At 45.3% G+C, this 21,558-nt stretch overlaps 2 protein-coding genes and 1 non-coding gene across 4 annotated transcripts; 2 read left to right on the top strand and 1 right to left on the bottom strand.

Moving 5' to 3' along the window:
• Positions 1–10,769: 10,769 nt before the first annotated feature.
• LOC133900065 (pollen receptor-like kinase 3) lies at positions 10,770–12,847 on the top strand. Its single transcript, XM_062341160.1, has 2 exons — positions 10,770–12,129; positions 12,222–12,847. The coding sequence occupies exons 1-2, from the start codon at positions 10,770–10,772 to the stop codon at positions 12,845–12,847; spliced, it is 1,986 nt and encodes a 661-aa protein (XP_062197144.1).
• Positions 12,848–14,747: 1,900 nt separating this feature from the next.
• On the top strand, positions 14,748–14,829 carry TRNAS-GCU (transfer RNA serine (anticodon GCU)). Its single transcript has one exon. It is a non-coding gene; the product is annotated as a tRNA-Ser (tRNA).
• Positions 14,830–15,413: 584 nt separating this feature from the next.
• LOC133899987 (disease resistance protein RGA5-like) lies at positions 15,414–21,441 on the bottom strand. Of its 2 annotated transcripts, none has more exons than XM_062341048.1 (4): positions 21,275–21,441; positions 20,347–21,193; positions 18,214–20,139; positions 15,414–18,127 (listed from the first exon to the last, which is right to left on the bottom strand). In XM_062341048.1, the coding sequence occupies exons 1-3, from the start codon at positions 21,438–21,440 to the stop codon at positions 18,216–18,218; spliced, it is 2,937 nt and encodes a 978-aa protein (XP_062197032.1). In that variant the 5' UTR covers position 21,441; the 3' UTR covers positions 15,414–18,127; positions 18,214–18,215. The 2 variants fall into 2 exon arrangements, with proteins under 2 accessions (XP_062197032.1, XP_062197033.1); XM_062341049.1 differs by having other exon boundaries at positions 20,347–21,167; positions 21,275–21,409.
• Positions 21,442–21,558: the final 117 nt, after the last annotated feature.

Genomic DNA, 21,558 nt, shown 5'->3' with positions numbered 1-21,558 from the left:
TATAGATAGGGTAAGGATAATTTAAATAGTGATACATGATGGATGAGAACATTTTTTTGGTAGATAGAGAATTTTGATAATTGTATAACATACAGGAAATCGTCTCGAGCCTCTAATATTTGAAACTGCATCGGTTGTGTCAGCCGGCAATAATTGGTGCGGGGGCGTTATTTGTGATTCAGTTAAAGGTTGAGGGGTTTCGTGTAAATTATGGGCTCGTGCGGCAGTTGGACAGGGGGAGGGAAAGGCTCGGTGTTGGTGCGCCGGCGGTGACGGGGCGGAGAGGCGGGGCGTGATTGGGTGTGGAGGTGCACGTGGTTGAGTGGCCCCACTTGCAGTGGCAAAGAGGCTGGGAGGGTGTACGTGGACGGGGTGCAGGGAGAGGGTGTTATGGATAGGGTTGGAAGACAGTGAGGACGGAGGATCTGCTGCTGGTCAGAGTTGGTGTGGCCCCTGCTGCGTCCGCCTGGGTGGATCAATGTCGTGGGGTTATTTATTTCTAAAAATGTCGTGGGCTTAAGGATGTCTAATGCAAATTACCGAATGATGATTGTGCATGTATTGTACTCCCTTCCGTCTATCTATGTATGACGTATTTTAATATGAAAAGGTTAAATTGTATAATTTTTGACTAATAATTAATCAAATTATATGCATATTTAGTTTATAAAAGTTATATCAATAGATTTATATTTTAAAGTGTTTTTAATATGATGTTAGTTTTGTAGCATTTTAATATACCGTAAGAGAAATTGAAAATAAAAATATATTTTTAAATATTTTTTATTTTAAAATATATCTTACATAGATGGACGGAGGGAATAGCACCTAATTGAATATTACTAACAGATTTTGACGGCAGGCTTCATCCGACACGTGTGGTAGTTGTACTAATACTCTTGGTTTTTGAAGTATCTTTTGATTTCCACTACCTCTTATCCTTAATATAAGTTTATTTAGAATTGTTCTAAGTCAAATTTTTAGTTTTAGAATAAATTTTATTTGGGCCTATGTATTAGTGCTCTTGTTACATTTTGAACCACATTTAATAATAAACGTCATTTTGAACTATTTTTTTTAATCTTTTGGTTTGCAATATGTTTAAGGATTTGATATTTTACTATGCTTACATGACACATCGGTTCCATACACTTTAGCTCCCATGGAAGGCGCTCTTCGCCGCTCGTCAGCTTCAGGGTGCGACGAGCACGTGATGGTCCAACATTTTAGCCATACACCTCGCCAATCACCGGGTGTCCTGGGCGGAATTCCGTCAGGCATTCCGTGACTTTCATATTTCTAAGGGTCTTATGGAGATCAAGAGGTGGGAGTTTATGGACCTTAAGCAAGGAGATGGATCAGTGAGGAATATGCGCAAGTGTTTAATCAACTTGCACAGTATGCTCAGGATGAGGTCAACACCGATGACCGGAAGCAATACCGCTTTGTGAACGGCCTCAACTTGAATATGCAAGACCAGTTGTCCGCTCATGAGTTCGTCGACTTGAACAAGCTAGTGAGCAGCTCTCTCACAATGGAGTTCAAGTTGAAGAACCACCAGGAGGAGAAGAAGCATAAGAGGATCATGTCGCTTCCGTGGGCGGGAGCTCTCAACGCACATGGATGAAGAGTCAACCTTCTCCATCTCACATGTCTGCGCTGCCCATCTTTCTCAGCTCCGCAAGGACAGCCTCCAAGACCTACTAAATCTCAGGGGAGTGTGACATGCAGCCTAGGTGGCCCGTGTTACAACTATGGGCATGTCAACCATTTTGCACGTGATTGCCCTTACCCGAAGTCGGGAGCCGTGGTGACTGCTCCAAGGCCTTCACTATTTGCTCAACCCACTCCACAAGCCTCTCGGGCTACACACATCCCCAAGCGTGCCCAAGTACGATACACTACAGCTGAGAGTGCTCAAGAGGACAACAACGTGCTCATCAATAGGCTATTTGTGAATTCTCACATCGCAGTTGTTCTTTTCGATTCAGGAGCATCTCACTGTTTCATTAGGGATAGTTATGTTTTGAGTCATAAGTTGGTTGTCGAGACCTTGCCTTCTACCTATATCATTGATGGACCCAGAACTAAGTTAAAGATCGACCGAATTGTTCTGAAGGCCAAAGTTCTTATTGAGGGAGTTCAATTTCCTACAAACATGATCCTCCTTGACGCTAGAGGAGTAGATGTTATATTAAGGATGAATTGGCTAACCAAATATGGTGCTCGGCTTGATTGTGCCAAGAGAGTCATTTCTTTGAAAGGTCACAAGGGCGATCGGGTTTCTCTTCACCTTGGAGAAGGTGGTCTCCACTTGTGTGCTCTTAAAGTGGTCACAGCCACTGATCTCCTAGATATTGCAATCGTCTGTGAATTTTCTGATGTCTTCCTAGAAGAATTTCCAAAAATGCCATCCGATTGAACCGTGGAGTTCTCCATTGAGTTGTTGTCTGTACGGACCCGATTTCAAAGAGGTCTTATAGGATACCGCCAAATGAGTTAGCAGAATTGAAGACAAATTTAGGAATTGCTTGCGAATGGTCTCATTTGTCTGAGCTCCTCATCTTGGGGATGTCCGGCGCTCTTTGTCAAGAAGAAGGATGATACTCTGAGGATGTGTGTTGATTACCGTCCATTGAATGTGGTTACAATCAAGAACAAGTATCCGCTCCCTCGGATTGACATACTGTTCGATCAATTGATCGGTGCCCGGGTGTTCTCCAAATTGACTTGAGGCTGGGTTAGCACCAAATCAAGATTCGACCGGAGGATATTCCGAAGGCAGCTTTCTCAACCCATTACGGGCTTTATAAGTTCACCATCATGTCTTTTGGCTTGACTATGCCCGTAAGTGTAACGTATGCTTGAGCGATGTACTTGAATTATTTGTTTATGCATTGTGTGGTTTTCTCATTGTGATGCATTTGTTAATTATATTGCATCAACGCATCCCGATAGCGGCAAATATTGTGGGATCAACCGGTGAGAGTTAGGGACCCGGTGTGTTCCGTACAATAATGGTACAGAAAATGAATATGTTAGCAATAACATATGAACATCCACCATACGGTGGTAGATACAGTCGTCTACCCATGTGACGATTACATGGGGTGTCTCGTAAGGCGGCAGTATAAGAAGTGAATATGTTAGTGACAACGTATGAAACTTTGCTTGTGTGGCGAGTTGCATAAGCACCATTTGTGCGAATACTTATTCTTTTCATGTGAGTGATGATATATTTATTTGTGATGATTGTTTGAGGAGAGATGCATTCGGAAAAGAAACACGAAGATAAGGATCAAACATGCTTCCATGTTTCGTTGTTCATTTCACACCATATTTTTGAGCATGCATTTTCCCTTATCAAGATCTAACCTGCATTTCTGCCCAACTGCAGAGAGTTGTCAAGATCGAAAATGTGCGGACACTCTAGACATTTTTTCGGACACTCCGTAAATTCTTGCAGACTCTTCGCACCTGACAAAGTCTAAAATTAATGCATCACTTGTGATTGTTATCCGACTAATACTACTTTTGATATGTCAGAATTTGATTTTTACCTTTTTCATCTTATCGTCACCGTAGGATGAGAACCTGAGGCACTTTGGGAGATCTTCCTGAGGGTTTGAATGAAAACAACCATTCACCGTGGAACTTTGAGATATATTTAAAATTACTCAAATATAATGGGCTAAGCCCATATATTCTAACACTACCCATTAGGGATCAAACTCCAAGTTTGCTCATTGTGTGTCTCACTAAGACGAAATTTTCTTTCAGTGGTAGACGACGTACTCGTCGACAGCGAAGATTATGTGGTGACTTTATCAATCTATAAGCTTCATATCTCCAATATTCAGTAGGCGTTGTGTACGTACGTGTATGTGATGGTATGAGTGTATATGTGTGTCTAGATGTTGTACTAGCATTTCTTTAAAATTAAAACTACATGGGATCTACATTTGCTTAGAGCAACTTCTTGAGTAAGTATATATATATATATATATATGCTTGCTAACAAATTATTGCTAGGCTCATCTATATCAAGCTGAGCGTAGCTCAGTTGGTTACGTCTCCCGGTGAGGAGCGAATCCGCCCGGGCTTGAACCCGCGTGTGCGCACGCTGGGCGCGGCCCATTTGCGACACGTCCCAGCACCCAGGCAGCCCATTCGAGTTCGATCCCCGACGGTTGCCCCCAGAGGCACCTCACCCCTCTGTTGCTGAGGGTGTGTGTCTCTATTGTAAATAAATATATATATCACTATTGTAATCGGACACTCTCTTGCTTGGAGCTGTCATGCCACCATCGTCCAAATGGAGTCGTGTTGCTCTCCTTCTCATCGCTATGACTGAGTGTCGACGTGGTAAAGCATCTCAGCGTAGCCACGGTCTTTGACACCAGGGTCTCGATCCATATGTGTTGGGTCAATAACCATCAACGATGGATCGATCGGCAAGAGAGGAGGGATGATAAATGAAAGTAACGACAACAAAGACCAGAGCACAACGAAAGAGGGTGAGGATATGCGTGAGAAGTATAGTTTTTATTTGGTATGGTTCTAGATTTAAGATTCTTTGAAGCTGATCAATTTTAACTTCTAAAAATCTTAGATTTAGAGCTGTAGGTGGATTGAAGGTATTTAATTAAACTATCTGATTTTTATTTTAAACTAAATATAAAAGTTTAAATTATTTATTTTATCATATAAATTCTAGATTTAACATGAATTTAGAGATGTGCTAAATAGGTAACTGTTTCTCTTTTTGTTTTGGCTACATTGGCTCGTCGATTAGCTAGCCAGGCAACTGTTTGATGAATTTTTCGCACTAAAATTCATAAGAGAAGAATAATATGAGAGGGTATATGAGCCCACGTGGAAGTCAACTCGTTGGGCCTACGGTTCCTGTCAGACCAAAAATCTTCGACGCGTGAGTCTTCATGCCGTGCAACAGTGGGCCTTCACGAACAGCCACTATTGTCGTCGGCCACCGACGCTTGGCGTTTCTGCGCCATTGCATCGGATGTGCACTGAGATCCGTGGGCATGCATGCGCCCTAAAAAGGGCAAAGAAAATCGTCTCCCTCTGGAATGTTAACGTGGTGCGGTATGCCAAACTTAATCTGAACCAACTTGAAGAACCACTCGCTGAGGATGCCCCGCAAGGGCTCGCCTTGTTAATGTACTCTCAGCTTCGTTTGATTTTCTTTTCTAGTACCAAAATGGCTCGTGTACTTGTGCCGTGCATTCATGCGCCCACTTTGTCACTCATAGTAGTCACTACAAAAAAAAAAAAGTTTAGAGTTGCAGTGAATATATGTAGTTTAAGGACCTCCTCCTGATCGGGTGACTGAAAATATCTTTGATTTCGGTCACCTAATTTGGTCCATCGGATTAAGATCCAACGCTCCAAAGAAACCCTAGTATTCGAAGCAGAATTAAGTAGAGAAGGCGTAGAGAAGTAACACATGTGAAACTCAAATGAGACGGCCAGCCCAATTCAATTCGTCGCTCAATCCGCCACCTAACGATTGATGCCGCCGCCGCCGTTGCACGCTCATGCACGCAGCCGCCGATCGATATCCCCGGCCCGTGCGCGCGCACTTCCAGCGCGGCGAGCTCGGTCGCTGTGGCGTCATCGTCGACACGTACCCGCCGTGCATGATGGCTCAGCTCACGCACCGCGTTGGCATTGTGTCGCGCGCAGGGCGCCTCCACACACGGCTCCACTAACCACGGCGCCACGGCCACTACTAATAGCACCCACCCCTCTCGCACAGCGTCGTCGTACTCGTCGCACCGCGCACACGTCCACCTCCCACATCCATACATGAGCAGAGGAGGAGAGCGGGCAGACAAACTTTTAAAAGGCTAGGGACAATCTCAACTTTAAATTATTAAGATTTGATTGATCTTTAATAGAATTGTAAAAAAAAAACATCATCCTTTTGCCAAGCAGCATGTGGAATGACACTATCTAACCGTACTGCTCGGTGTAAAAAATAATGCTAAATATTATTCATTAGTGATAGGTAATAATAACACCAGTTATTAATGATTTTCATATTAGTGATAGGTGATAAGAAACCCGTCAATAATTATGCTGGTTGGGAGGTCATCTCGATCAGTCCAATAACAATACATTAGTAACAATACTACTCGTCACTAAGGACTACATTATTAATGATGGGTTTTAAGGTGATCCGTCACTACTAATCTTCTCCATACAATTGGAATTTTCATTAAAGATCGACTTTCAAAATAGTGGCATGCAAACAGAGAGTACTTCAACAGGTCGCATTCAACATAATTGAACTTAGATCCCATTCAACATATCGCATTTAACAAATTAGAGTACTTATCAAATTAAACTAGTGTACTTAACCCTAACTATACAACAAAATAACCCTATCTGCTTACAACTTCTCACTGCGCACGCACAAAATACTTCTCGCCGTGGCATCGCAAAAGAACGTCCCAAAAGAACTTCGTACACCCTAACTAAAGTCCTATCATCGTCGTCGTCGATAGCGCCTACGTCATCGACGTCTAAAAGTCATTGTCGGGGCCCATATCATCATCGTCGTTGTCAAAGTCTTCCCACGCATCACACCCATCGTCGTCATCCTCCTCTAGCTCCTCCTCCTGCTACTCATCCACGTCCTCCTTCGTCTCACCACCGCCTCCTCCTCATCCCTCTCCTCCAAGTGTCGGCTCGTCGAGGAAGTGCTCCTAGTCAAGCTCGGAGGCCTCCGATCCATCGGAGCTAGCGAACAATGCCCCATCGTCCGACAATGTCAGCACCACCTCTACATCATCGTCAGACGAAGGCGACGTGAGAGGGGTAAGCAGAGTCGACGGTGGTGACAGAGACCGCAGAGTGGTCGGAGATGGTGATGGCGTCGAAGCATCCATGGCTAGGACGAGAGTGAGTAGAGTGAAGTGGTTGAGGGCGCGCGAGAGTAAGTAGTGAGTCATTCATTAGTGACCGGTGTTTTTAGCACATTAGTGACATGTCTCCTCATAACTCGTCACTAATAAGGAGACTACATTTTAGTGATGTGTGCTCTCTCTATCTATCATTAATGACTACATCATTAGTAACGGTCTTTGAGGTAATCCGTCACTAATATCTTTAGTGACAGGTTGCTCTCTCATCATCACTAATGACCCCTCATTAGTGGCGGGTTGCTCTCTCGTCATCACTAATGACCCCTCATTAGTGGCGGGTCTTGATCGAGTCTCAGCCCGAGTCACACATTAGTGACGGGTTGTCACTGAGCCCGTCATTAATAATGTATTAGTGACACATACTAAAAAATTGTCACTAATGATATGTTTTCTTTGATGGTTTCTTATATAGTGAGATCGAGTGATCGAGATAAAGCCGTCGGCGGAGGGCACCGTGGCCCTCCTCCTAGTTGCCGCCTTAGCCTTCGGGCCGACGACGGAGGTGGCGTACTGCAACCATGCGCAGCTGACGCCGTGCACGGGCTCGGCGCTGTTTGGCGGCCCGATGCCGCCGGCGTGCTACGCGTAGCTGCGAGCGCAGCAGGGGTGCCTGTGCGGGTACGCACGCAGGCCCAACTACAACAGCTACATCCGCAGCCCCAATGCGGTGCAGCTCCACTGTTTGCCGCATGCCCATGCCGGGCTGCCACCGCTATCGTACGTGTGTTTGGCGGCGCCTTAGCACCGCACCGCAACCCACCGCCGGTCCGGTCACCTCCCCAAACATCCTTCTAAACTCAGCATCCAGTGAACTCACCCCGAACCCTAACCCCTTCGTCGCCGCATATTCTTCTTCTTCAGCGTGTGTTCACATCATCGACTGAACGTCTAGCGTTTGTTAGACGTCTAATCATTAGGAAGCATGTGAAGTTAAACTATTTCTGAACACTAGGTAATGGTTTGATGTGTGCTATCAACTTTCTTGTAAATCTTCTGGCCCGCCAACCGCCCAGAAAAACGAATTTCTGCGGCGTTGGATTCATGAGGGGTGTTAACCGACACAAATCATTTACTTGGCGGTTTTGGTCATTTTCGTGGCGGTTTGGAACGCTCGGGGAAATTTGACTCCCTACCAGTGGCAAAGACTATTCCAACGTGGTGCCAGTATATATACAGGCGCGAGTATAAGGGTGCAAGTGAAATCGCGAAGACAAAGAGCACGTAAAGTGTTAGGGAGGGCAAAAAAAGAAAGGTTAGGGTGGTGAGGGCTATAAAAATCAAGAGAGACATCCAAAGCATTCCATCAAGATACATCCGAGTATGTAACATTTTTACTGTTAGCTTATGTCATAAAAATCTAGTCTATTTCACTCCATTTAGATTTTGGACTATGTTGAATTAAACTAGAGTTCTAAGAATTAACCAAGGAAAGAGAGATAACACATGCTGGCTCCAGTGTCTCTGGTCCTATACGCTGACCTTGACTGATTTGTTCTCTGGCGTACGAGTCAATCAACCAAATCCATTTCCGTCGCCTTCATTTCTTGCCTAGCCTTTCCTTGCACTGCCATCCACGTTGTCATGCAAAGATGATCCGCTTAATTGATGGAGTCCAACATTATTATTGCGCTTTCGTGTTGTTGTTCATGAAAATTGTTCTTCGTGCTACTAATTATTTTCATCACTCACTCATAGAGCTAGGAATATATTCCTAAACCAAAAAAAAAAAGAGAATACAAGCAGAAATTTTATTCCACAGGTGCCACGAGGTCCCCTGTTTGCTATTGGATGACCATCCAACCTTGTCGCCCAGTAACATCGATCTCCTAACCTTGCTGCCCACGGTTAGCTTACGCTATTACCGCTATTTCGTCCACACAAAATCTAGTCCTAGTGGTATTTGGCGTTCCCGTCGGCTACATAGCTTTGAATTGCATTTTTAATTAAATATATTTACAATTTAGTTTCATGTTCTTACAGGTTCGTTGTACTACTTAGAGGTGAATCTTATATACATATTAGTATTAACCCGCGCTTTGATGCGGATTTTTTTTTGTTTTCACATCCTTAAAGCAAAGTTCGATGAAAAAGGCAAGTATTTTTTTTAAGTCTAGTATAAAATTGCTGAGATATATTTTCAGACTCATACTCTTCATCTTATATATTATCTCCTTAGAGTACTCTTTTGATAATTTTTAATCCATTTTGTTAGTTTATAAGAATTAATCTACTGCAATTTAGGTGGCTTGGTCCCAGACTCAATGATTTTGAAAACATAAATAATTTAACTTCAATCTTCAATAGGATCTTCCTACTAAAATTTAATTGTTAACTCTAATGAATGGCTTAATAACATAGGAGCACATAGTACTTTGTCGTCATATTGTATTCGTTCAAAAAAAATCATATTATATTATTTTAATTTAATACTCATACTCTATTAATTTTCTATTCAATACTTTTCTTTTGCCCTTCCAACCTCATCAATTGTCTATTTGATTGTCTTGTCATTATGTAATTTTAATTCAATATTCTTTTTTTATCAACTCAGCCCTCATGAGAAGACCGTTTTACCCTTAGGTGGTGTTTGGATGCAAGATGATTTGGGATAGCCAAATGAGATGGGTTATAAATTGGTGGGTTTAGGATAGGGATACAAGATTTTGTATCATTACCTTGTTTGGATGCGTTAGGGATAAAATTAGGAAAAACAGAAAAAAGGAAAGCAGAAAACAATTGTCGCCAGGAAGCATGTCACCGCCCATGTCGTTGCTTCCACTCCTTCACTAAGCACCGGCTGAGAGTGAGTACAAGCAAAGGAAAAGAACAATTGTTTTGCCTTGGAGCTTCCCTTGGAGCTCATTGCCGTGGTCTTCAAATGTTTTTTGAAATGAATGTACAGTAGAATGTTCAGGACAGAACCAGGTTGAGTGCTGATGGATGCTTGGTAATGTGTATACATATGACAAATGTAGCTTGGCTGTAGTAAATTTTGTGACAGTTAGAAGGATTGTTGATAGTTTTGTGGTAATTTAATTTTTTCCTTGTGTTTAGATTGGTCATAGTGCTTGCAGTGCTTTTTTTTCCCTTCAGAGATACAGCAAAAGAATAATTTCATTACATGATTCCTTTCTGAAAGCTAAATGATACTGCTGGGGTATACAGATTGAGTTGCTTGTGGTTATTCCAAGAATAGTTTCGTTTACCGTAAAATATTATTGGCCGTTGTCTACAAAAAATTATATGTAAAATTCCAAAACAAATCCAGACGTCTTTCGCATGTTATCTTAGCCTCATTTCCTCCAGGTGAAATGGTAAATCTGTACTCTTGTTATATTTTGATGCAAAATACTAGACTCAGGTTATGTAACATCTTTCACGTAGCTCTGATTTCTAACATGTTATGAACATGAAGCTCTTCGGTTTTACTAATTTAGTCCTTGCTTATTTTGCACCTTGGCTATTGTTAGGCATGATTTGTAGAACCAGGTACCATCTTACCTGCCTCACTTTTTTTTCAGCGGAAAAAAAAAACAGAGAGAGGGCTAGGCCATCCTGTGCTGTTTATCCATCCATTCCATTCCATTCGATCCCGTTGCAAAACTGCTCTGAAGAAGCTGGCAGACATTGCTGTTGCATTGCATCATCTCCATTGATCTTTTGTTGTCTCAGTTGTCTCAAGCTATTTTTAGCTCCCAAAGCTGCCTGCCCAACCACTGGAGCAGAAGAAAAACCAGGGAGAAGCAATCCAGGAAAGGGATCATCCATCAGAGCTGGAAGAAAGCTAGAGGAAAGGCTCTGACCACCACCAAACCGGTCATGGTCACCCTCCTCCTCGCCTTCCGGCTCTCCCCTCTCCTCCTCCTCCTCCTCACTGCCCTCGTCGTTGCTGCCGACGATGGCGGCACGGACGCGGCGGCGCTCCTGCGCCTCAAGGAGTCGTTCTCGGACCCGACCGGCGCGCTAGAGGCGTGGTCGGCGTCGTCGCCGTCGGTGCCGTGCGATGAGACTGACCCTTGGCCCGGCGTGCAGTGCTACAATGGCGTCCTCGTCGGCCTCCGGCTCGCGCACATGAACCTGTCGGGGACGTTCGATTTCGCCGCGCTCGCGCACCTCCCGGGGCTTCACTCCGTCAACCTCAAGCGCAACAACTTCTCCGGCCCGCTGCCGGCGAGCCTGGCCACCGTGCGCAGCCTCCGCGCGCTGTACCTTTCCTATAACTCGTTCTCCGGGTCGGTCCCTGGCGACGTGCTCACCAACATGCGGTGGCTCAAGAAGCTCTACCTCGACAACAATAACCTCACCGGCCCGCTGCCGGCCGACGCCATTGCCGACGCGCCGCGCCTCCTCGAGCTCCACCTCGAGAACAACCGGATCGAGGGCCCCGTCCCGCCGTTTCTTCCGGCGTCGCTCCGGCTGTTCAACGTGTCTCACAACAGCCTCACCGGCGTGATACCAACCGGCGTCGCCGCGCGGTACAACGCGTCTGCGTTCGCCGGGAACCCCGGCCTGTGCGGTGCGCAGGGGAGCGACCCCGATGCATGCGCCGCCGAGCCGGCGCCTGAACCGATGCCGCCGCCCACGCCTGCGGACTACCTTGCCGTCGAGAAGGAGACCAGCGTGGTCGTGGTGATTGGCATAATCTTGCTCGTGATCTTGCTGGTCACCGGCGCCATGGTGCTCATGCTGCGGCAGGATGAGAGGAACAGCAGGTCGCCGGCGTGGGACTACCCTGGCGCCAGCGCCGGCTCCGGCAAGGCCGTAGTGGCGTCTACGGGGCCGCAAGCCGCCGAGATGGTGGCTGTGGACGTGGCTGGCGGGTCGTCCAGCCACGGTGGCTCCCGCGGCGGCCGGCGGATGGGCGAGTTCGTCCTCATGAGCGAGGACAGTGTCGCGTTCGGGCTGCCGGAGCTGATGAAGGCGTCCGCTGAGGTGCTCGGCAACGGCACCCTCGGGTCGGCGTACAAGGCCGCCATGCGCAACGGCGTCACCGTTGCCGTGAAGCGCATGCGCGACATGAACCGTGTAGGCCGGGACGAATTCGAGCAGCACCTGCTGATGCTCGGCGAGCTCCGCCACCCCAACGTGCTCCCGCCCATCGGATACCACTACCGCAAGGAGGAGAAGCTCATCGTCTCCGAGTACATGCCCCGCGGCAGCCTCCTCTACGTCCTGCATGGTAATTAATAACGAATGTGATCAAGCAACTAATCACGTGCAACTAGTAGTTAATCATATAATTAATCAATAACCAAACTAAATAATGTACAGGGGATCAGAGCCCGAACAGGGTGATCCTGGACTGGCCGGCGCGGATGAGGGTCGCCGTCGGCGTGGCGCGCGGCATGGCGTTCCTCCACGAGACACTGGGGATCCCGGCGGGGCGGCTGGTCAGCATGGACGGCGCCGACTTCGACGCTCCGCCACCTCCGCCGCCGCACGGGAACCTCAAGTCGGGCAACATCCTCCTCGACGTCGACCTGGAGCCGCGGCTGGTGGACTATGGCTTCTTCCCGCTCGTGAACAGCGCGCAGGCGCCGCAGGCCATGTTTGCGTTCCGGTCCCCCGAGGGCGCCACGCGCGGCGTCGTGTCGGCCCGGTCCGACGTGTACTGCCTCGGCGTCGTGCTCCTGGAGCTCGTCACGGGGAGGTTCCCCTCGCAGTACCTCCTCAGCGCGCGCGGCGGCACCGACGTCGTGCACTGGTCGGCGGCGGCCGTGGCGGAGGGCGGCGAGCGGGAGCTCGTCGACCCCGCCGTCGCCGCGGGCGGGGGCGATGCCGCCGTGAGGCTTCTTCGGGTCGGCGTCCATTGCGCCAGCGCCGAGCCGGAGTGCCGACCCAGCATGGCGGAGGCGGCCTGGATGGTGGAGGAGATCGCCGCCGCCGGCGCGTCGTGATCACTCACGGGTCACTACTCGTCGCTGCACAGGAGGAGCGGCACGTCATGCACGCCTGCGCATGCATGCATGCATGTGGAGCTCGATCGTGAGATCCTGGCCGTTGATCACAGATGATGGCAAGAATGTGAGAAAAGATAATGGTTGCGCTGCGTGTACATTGAAGGTCTGAATTTGTAAAAACAAAGGAAAAAGAGACAAGGACCTGAGGGTGTAAGCATGTAATTTCAAAAGTCTAGGGGCCTTTAACAAAATATTTCTTCTAGGAGAGGAGGGAATTTACGACCATACTTGGTGAATTGTCAAGAGATCAAAGATCATCTGTCCCAACTGTGTGCATGTCAAAAGAAATTATTTGCCTTAGGATGCTATGTATTTGTTGTAAGTATGCGTTTTAGCTTTGGATTGGTGTCTTATTTTAGTAAGTTTCACAAAGACATCGTATTTTTGGTAAAATTTTAACTAAGCTTCACATTTAAACATTAGTTTAGAGAACCACACTTCTTGAATCCGCTTTGTCTGCGAATAAGAAAGCTATAAGTAATGCAACTATGAATCTCATTGAGAGTTATTCAAGCTGTAATCCGATAAGATTCCGGTATAAATTCTTATTATGATGGACCAACCGAGGGTCTACCGGACTCAGCTCCTATGCTTCGTCTCGAGAGTGAAACAGCCCCGATCACTAGCTAAGACCCTAAATGACCGCTTAGTTCCACTGAATCGTTGGAACTACTGTGAGCCAAATCTTTCTCAGCAGTCTAAAATGACTCATGCATAGTGTTCCGTAAAACTACACTTTGAAGCATTCATATTCAAGAAGCGAGCCACTTGTCAACGCCACAAAAGAAATTATTTTCCTTAGGATGCTATGTATGTGTTGCAAGTATGTATTCTAGCTTTGGATTGGTGTCTTATTTTAGTAAGTTTCGCAAAGACATAATATCTTTGGTAAAAAAATTAACTAAACTTCGCATTTAAACAATAGTTCAGAGAACCACACTTCTATTTGCATAGTGTTTTGCAAAAACTACACTTTGAAGCATTCATATTCGAGAAGCGAGCCGCTTGTCAACATCACAAAAGGTGAAATGACATTAGCGCTCGAAAGTGTGGTTTGTGGAAGATCACGCAAACAGAAATATGGTGTTATCAAATTTTATGCAAATAAAAGTGTGGTTTGAAACAGGTTCTTAGTGGTGTTGTTTTGTGAAACATTAAGGTTGGTTCTGTAAAATGGTTTCATAAAAAAATTGGTTTGTGTTTGTATTGACAAAGCCGGTATAGTTTTGTGAAATGTACTCTCCTTTTCCTTTTGTCGATACTTTTTCATTGTTGGATTGACGTGCTACCACTTTGAAATTAGGGGCTGGAGATCACACTACTCCTTATTTCTGACACCTCAAAATGCCTTTATTTTAGATTGAGGGCATGAGGGCGCACATTTGCACCGCTCGCCTACTCGTTCAGTCAATTTGTCTGATTTAATCCCTCAAAAAAACTTTTGACTAATTTAAAGGAAAAATCGAGTGGGCTCTTTTATGAGTAAAATTTAGGTAGTGATGTATGTGGTTAAAAGTGATTCTTCAGGGTAAATTCTATAAAAAAGGTAATTTTATCAGAGAATTAAATTAGTGGAAACTGGTATTTTCAATTCTCAATATCTAGTTTATTTTAAGAAATCATTTCCACGAAATCACCTGAAAGCTGAAAAATACAAACTATTATTTAGTGAAACTCTTACTAATTCAACTCTAACAACTATTACAAGAACTCTGCCAAACAGACTTTTATTATGCACATTATGTTTTTCGTAACATGTAAATCCAGCAGGTTTCGGAGAGGCAGCATGTTCTTTTGGTTGTTTAATTAAATTATATCACACATCTGGACATAAATCGACGCTTTGGCCGAGTGGTTAAGGCGTGTGCCTGCTAAGTACATGGGGTTTCCCCGCGAGAGTTCGAATCTCTCAGGCGTCGTGTTATTTTTTGTACGTAGCAGTCAACGTTTTCCCTAAATTTCGTTGCCCTTTCCTATAATTTTTGCTCCAAAAAATTACCATCCAGCTCTAGCGCTCTAATCACGAACTGACACACAAGATGATCAAGGTCACAAGCTGCAAATCACGAAAAATAACCTCTTGTGCTTCTCTGTCAGAGAGGCAAGTCTTTGAAGATTCATATGAACAAACGGTACAGGTTCCCCCCCCCCCCTCCATAACAGGCAAATCCCGGGCTCCATCATCAAGGATAGCAAATTACAATCAAATCTTTTTGCAACAAAAAACTAAATTGCGAGCAAAATAGAAGGTACTGAGTGCAGCTAACTCCTAAGAGAAACTTTACCGTGTAGTCAACACCGAAACTAGGCACACTTGTTTTTTAGGAAATATAGTAAGATAAGTTCCGACTGTGAAATTAGTGAGAATCGACGTCGAGCATGCCTCGAATGTGGGTGGCGCGAGCGCAACAACGCGCTCTAGCCAACTGCACTAGACGCAGCTTCTAAAATTAGGAGCACTTGTTGCAAGTTCAAATCCTTCAAAAAGCATAACGCATCACAGTACCATCAGAAACTGTCAGCCAAAACCACTAGCAGACCGATCGTCCTATTACAAGCCATTCAGGTTAGGTTGTATGGTACAGCAAATGCAATGTAGGAATTAAACAAGGGATTCTTATTTTCTGAGACTGTGAGGTAATAAAATCGCTGCAGGCTAGGTTGTATGGTTCAGCAAATGCAATGCAGGAACACACCCTACAAACATTTACATATCTTGTGCACCTCTATCCAAAGACATTGCCATAACAGTGCACACCGATGTTCAGTTATGTTATTGCAATGAGGTTCACGAAGTCCTTGGCTCCTGTCAAGGCCCAAATCTGTTATTCCTCCTGATCTTGGTGAGCATGGTGGGCGGCATCGTCGCATCAAAGCTTGCTGAAGGAATACCCTTCTGTCTGGTTCTTTGCAGACCTCAAAGTTGCAGGTTCGCCAGGCCAACACATTGTGGTATCATAACCCAACGGCAAGATCCCTGCAGTGCATTAGTATTGACAAAAGGTTAGCTTTAACAGGCTAGCAGGAATGTTAGAGCAGTGGTCTGGCCTAGCTTGCTATACCCATGAGCTGGCGCCCCTCCACCCAAGTCACGTTAAGCCTACTATACGCCTGCTACGCGCACAAGTCCAATTAGAGCCACCCAACCCAAAAGACTAGATTGATAAGTGAGGAATCCTCCACCTTTCCCAGGTCACATTACACCTGCTATACGCATAGGTCCAACCGGAGTCACAATTAAAATCCGGAGCCACCCTAAAGACTAGACTGATGAGTGAGAAACCCTCCGCCTTTCCCAAGTCACATTACATCTGCTATACGCACAAGCCCAACCGGAGCCACAATCAAAGTTCGGAGCCACCCTAACCCAAAAGACTAGACTGATGAGTGAGGATCCCTCCGCCTTTCCCAAGTCACATTACGCCTGCTATACACACAGACCCAACCGGAGCCATGATCAAAATCTGGGGCCACCCCAACCCAAAAGACTAGATTGATAGGTGAGGAACCCTCCACCTTTAAAATCATGCTCATCATCAGGATGCGATGCGGGACTAAACCCAATAATCTCTCTCATCACACACCGGGTGACATTGCCCGTAACCATGAGCCCTAGGACACGTTCTGGGTTTAAGATCTAAAGCTCCCATACCATTTATCATAGCACGCAACGGTTCAACCCAGCTCGTCATACTCACAAGCCAACGCCCATCCGCCCAAGTTACATTGAGCCTACTATATGCATAGGCCCAACCAGAGCCACGACCAAAGTCTTGGGCCACCCTCCATCTAAAAGACCAGACTAATGGGTGAGAGACCCTCCACCTTTTAAATTATTTTCGCCCATCATTAATATCCGATGTGGGACTAAACCTAACAAGGAAGACACCAAGGTAAGCATAAGGATCATAATACTCCTTAAGCATGCAAATATAGTCTACAAGTCAAGCATTTTAAGGAATAAGGATTCAGCATGACATGGTGATTGCCTTTGTTTTCACAGCAACTTTGTTTTCACAGCAACTGATTATATGCATTTACTTCAACCTACACAGAACAGAAGTTCACGCGGCTATTTAAAAGGAAAAACATCAATCCCTTCCAACAGTAACCATGGGGTTGTGTAACTCCAGTGGTTTATACAAGAGCATGTGCAAGGGAACTATTAATCATATTTGTAGTTTTGTTCAAATACCTTGGCAATGAAATTAGCCAAGTTCTTGAGTGATTTAATACAGAGAAAAGCTGGGCGTAGCAGACAGGGAAAGCCTGATATATGTTCAGAGGCGGCATACTTTCAGTATTGGTATTACCAGAATCTTAAAACTACATGGAGAACAGCTGATTTTGTTCTTTCCATATTATTTGCATTTTAGCTAGAAATGCAAACCTTAGATTCCTAGCAAGTCTCGTTGTGATCTTATGATAATCACAGATTTAAAAAAATTCCAGTTCGAGGTTGTAATCTTCACTACTATCACAGATTTAACAAACTCCGGTTGCAATTTTAACTAACTAGTTGCAGGAGCTGATAACAGCGATTCTGAACAAAAAGTTTTCTATTTGATAATCACCAAAAATAGAGGGTATTCATGTGTTGTCACACTTGTAATCCCCAAAATCTAATACACGATTAGGTACACTTGCTACAAAAATTACATAATCATAGCCACTACCTGAAGAGGAGTTACCAATTGGTGGAGTTACAAGTGAGATTTCATTTCTTGTATCAGATTCTAAACTCGCAAACATATCATTCCGTACAATAACGATAAAAAAGCTGTCTTTCTATCTGCACCATATTTCCTGACATGCAACATGTCCTTGGTGAAATGAGTAAATAAAACATGAACACAATCAGCGAGCATTTTAATCTTTGCAAACATGGCGATCGGCTGGATCAGTATACTCTAACTTCACCCATTTAAAGTCACCGTGACTTTACTCCAAACCGAAAAATGTTGTATAACTAATCGGAAAATGTTGCATAACTAACTGGAAAACATTGAACTAGTTCCGAAACCGGAAAATGTTGCATAACTAACTAGAAAACATTGAATTCCAGTGAAGCTGAGATTCAATCTTAGGCGTCGATTATAGATTGGACGACTCTTAGAGTGAAGTCACGCCATGACTTCAAAAGAAGTGAAGTCAGCGGATCCTGATCCATCAGCGCTAGGCTAGAAATCTGTTGTCCAGTCCATCATCAATCTGATTCTGAGAGAAAGAAACAGAGGAAACTAAGGTTACATGAAAGGAGAAAAAAAGAAGAAAAGAAAAGAACTGGGCTGGGGCTAGCGCACCTTCAGCCCCATATGTCAACGTTGGGATGATTGGGATGAATCTCAATCGCATGGCTCAGTGCAGCCTTCGCTTCCTCCACTTCCCTCTCGTTGGCACCTCCAGATCGGAAGTAAACGGCGACATCCTGGAGCGACAGCAGGTTCCCCAGGCCCAAGTCGAAACTACCGTCGCTGTTGGCGATTTCTCTCACCTCGCGTGCATGGAACGTGAAGGCAAGGCCTGTGAGCCTCGTCATAGCTCCTTGCTGGAACACCACGGCTCCTACAAATCCCAACAACCTGCATCCTGCCAGGCATGGGAACGAACAAGCAGCAACGACGAATCTCCTGGGGATTTTGAGACTCTCATGGTCCACCTTCAGATATAGATAGCGGAGAGCTGGCAACCTCCCGAGGATGTCGAGGTCCTCCTGCTGCAGCTCCCTCACGGAGATCCATAGGAAGGAGAGGTCCAGAAGCAAGGGACTCATCCAATCCGGCAGCCTAGAGAACCAGCAGTCATGTAGTTCCAATCTACGGAGATGTCGATGGGCGACCAAAGCATCAAAGTTCCATGCACCAGATTGGACCCGGATAGAGAGACTCAGGATTCTTGGCAGCTTGCATAGGCACGCCACCAGAGATTTCTCCAAGATATCACTCCATTCAGTTCGGCAGAAAATATCCAGCACCCTCAGCTCCGTTGCATGGCATAGCTCTTCTGTAATGTCCGTGGAATCGCAGATGTATAACGTTGAGAGCTCTTCGAGGGACGTTAGGCTCCCAATCCCGTTTGGCACCCTTGTATTCTCATCAATGCGCAGGCACATCAAATCTCGTAGCTGAACAACAGTCGATGGCAAGCTAGAAATATTACTGCCCACTACGTCCAATATTTGTAGAAATCGCAGGTTTCCTATTTCTTCAGGGAGCTGAGCACTACGTGTCCTTCCTAGTCCCAAGTACCTCAAGTGAAATAAATTTCCAAGATACTTAAGATCGCAACCTCGTGGAAGATCATAACTCTTCAAATCCAGTACACGCAAAACTCTGAAGCTCGCAAGGGCCGGCATTTGATTAAAAGCAGATGAAAAGGCAACAACTGACCTCACTTGCTGTGTGCTCATACTAGCCCAAGGCGTAGCATTATCTACCATGTTGTTCTGAACGGATAACCTCCGAGCCTTTTTTGACAGAGATGTCTTGTGCACATTGTTCAATATGGTAGCAAAATTTTCTTCGCTTGACAAGGAACGGATAAGATCAAGAACCATATCATGTACACGGCAAGATTCTATCATAGAATCATGCATGTCATACAGAGGCTGGATCATGCTTCTGTTTATGAGCTCGTTGAAGTAACTCTCTCCAAGTTCAAATAGGCTCTTCCCTTGTTTTTCACATTGTACAAAACCTTCAGCTATCCACATCCATATCAAACGATCTTTTTTAATTTCATAATCTTCTGGAAACACACTTAAATATAGTAAACAAGTCCGTAGATGGGGTGGCAGATCATAATAGCTATATGACAAAATCTTTCTCATATTCTCTACATCTAGACCATTCTCCAGTCCAGTACCAATAGAGTTGTACACCTCATACCACTCCATTTTATTTCCTCCTTTAATAGCCAACAAACTAGCTATCGTAATGATAGCTAATGGTACACCGGCACATTTCTTTAATATTTTATCAGATACTTCTGTCAGGTGCTCATCGAGACATTTGTATTTTTCTTCATTGACAAATATTCTTCTGTACAATAATTTTCTGGAGTTGTCAAGACAAAGGGGTTTCAGCTTGTAAGCACCACCAACTTGTTCAGCTACCTTTAAAATACGGGTAGTTGTGATAATTATGAATCCACCGATATCATCAGGCAAAGCACATCTAATCATTTTCCAAACTGAGATATCCCATATGTCATCAATAACAATGCAGTACCTGCACATATAACACAAAAGCCATATCATAATAAGCAAATTAAGCTAGTTAGGGTGCCTGCACTCTTTTTTCTGGACTTAGTGCCAACTTAATCTTTGTGCGTGACCGTTACCGTATAATATTGTGAAACATATGGTGTAAATTAACTTTGGAAAATAACATTCATATACATTAATTGATGGCTAGTGTTCTGTGATTCCTTCGTACCTCTTCGTCTGAAGGAATTTTCTAATTTCATCGATGAGCTGCCTCTCATCCAATGTTTCTTCATTGATGCTCTTGCCAAGTTCATAGAGCATGCCCTTGAATAATTTTCTCATGTCAGGAGTTTGAGACACTGAAACAAAAGCCCAGCAATCGAATTGTCCTCTAAGCTTTTCATACACTGCATTAGCAAGAGTTGTCTTTCCCAGCCCCCCAAATCCAACTATGGAAATTATCTTGCCTTGCTGCTTGGACACTTGGTTCCCTTCGATCAAAATCTTGATTAGCTCATCTCTTGTGTCGTCGATGCCAACGAGCTCTGCCACCTTCGTGTAATGAGCCAATAAACGAGGATCAACAACAGCATGCTTAGCTACAACACCGTCGATCTTGTACCTCTCACGCCGCTCGCGCACCTCTATGACACGCCTCTTGATGTCTCTGATGTCAGTAGCAATCTGACGGCGAATCTTGAACCTTGTCAGCAAATCGAGGCTCCTCTCCATGAACACCCTCATGCCATGCGGCCCGGCGGCCGGCTCGCCGCCGTTGCAGCGCACCATGAACATGTCGATACTGTCCTCCATGTCGTAGGACAGCTCTCGCACATCGCTGGCCCAGATCTTGTCCTGACTGTCAAGCTGGTCCGAGGGAACTCCCGAGATATCCTCGAGGGCGCCCTGCATGCTCTCGAGCTCAGGTTGGAGGAACATGATCTCCCCCTTCACCCCCTTTTGCAGCTTGTACTCGCCGACGAGCAGATCGCCAAGCTTGAGGATGAGCCTCGACAGTGCCCCCATCACGACCTCCATGGATCTGTGTCCCTGGGCGAGCGCAAGGAGTAGAGTTGCTGTGTGTGTGTGTGTGTGTGCAGTGAGCAGTAGCTCTTGGGACGGCCAAGAAGAACGAGAGCACGCGAGCTAGGACTCACCGGTCACCGGTGGTTGCGAATCGCGCCGCCGCTCGCTTGATTCGAAGCTGCTGCCGCAGCTCAACTCGCTGCTCGCTGGCCGCCGCCGCTGACTTGGAACAGGACGAAGACTCGAAAGTGATAGTAATAGACGAGAGAGATAGACGAAGGTGATACGAGGGAACATCGTGGTTAATTAAGTAGAATATATATTTTTGCTCTTAATAATCTTCCAAAAGTTCATGTGTTTTTCCTACCCATATCAAAACACCTGATCCTATAAAATTCTTGTGTTTTTAAATCGT

Source organism: Phragmites australis, chromosome 19 (genome assembly GCF_958298935.1).
Source record: "Phragmites australis chromosome 19, lpPhrAust1.1, whole genome shotgun sequence".
In the NCBI taxonomy this organism is placed as follows: Eukaryota; Viridiplantae; Streptophyta; class Magnoliopsida; order Poales; family Poaceae; genus Phragmites; species Phragmites australis.
Note: the sequence above shows the minus strand (reverse complement) of the source record. Positions and strands in the feature narration are given on the sequence as shown.

Bases quoted from the DNA above. Each gene is read 5' to 3' on its own strand.
- LOC133900065 (XM_062341160.1), top strand. From the start codon at position 10,770: ATGGTCACCCTCCTCCTCGCCTTCCGGCTCTCCCCTCTCCTCCTCCTC. The intron at 12,130-12,221 runs GTAATTAATAAC...AATAATGTACAG, and splicing joins CCTCCTCTACGTCCTGCATG to GGGATCAGAGCCCGAACAGG.
- LOC133899987 (XM_062341048.1), bottom strand. From the start codon at position 21,440: ATGTTCCCTCGTATCACCTTCGTCTATCTCTCTCGTCTATTACTATCA. The intron at 21,194-21,274 runs GTGAGTCCTAGC...ACACACACACAG, and splicing joins TTCGCAACCACCGGTGACCG to CAACTCTACTCCTTGCGCTC. The intron at 20,140-20,346 runs GTACGAAGGAAT...TTATATGTGCAG, and splicing joins AAATTCCTTCAGACGAAGAG to GTACTGCATTGTTATTGATG.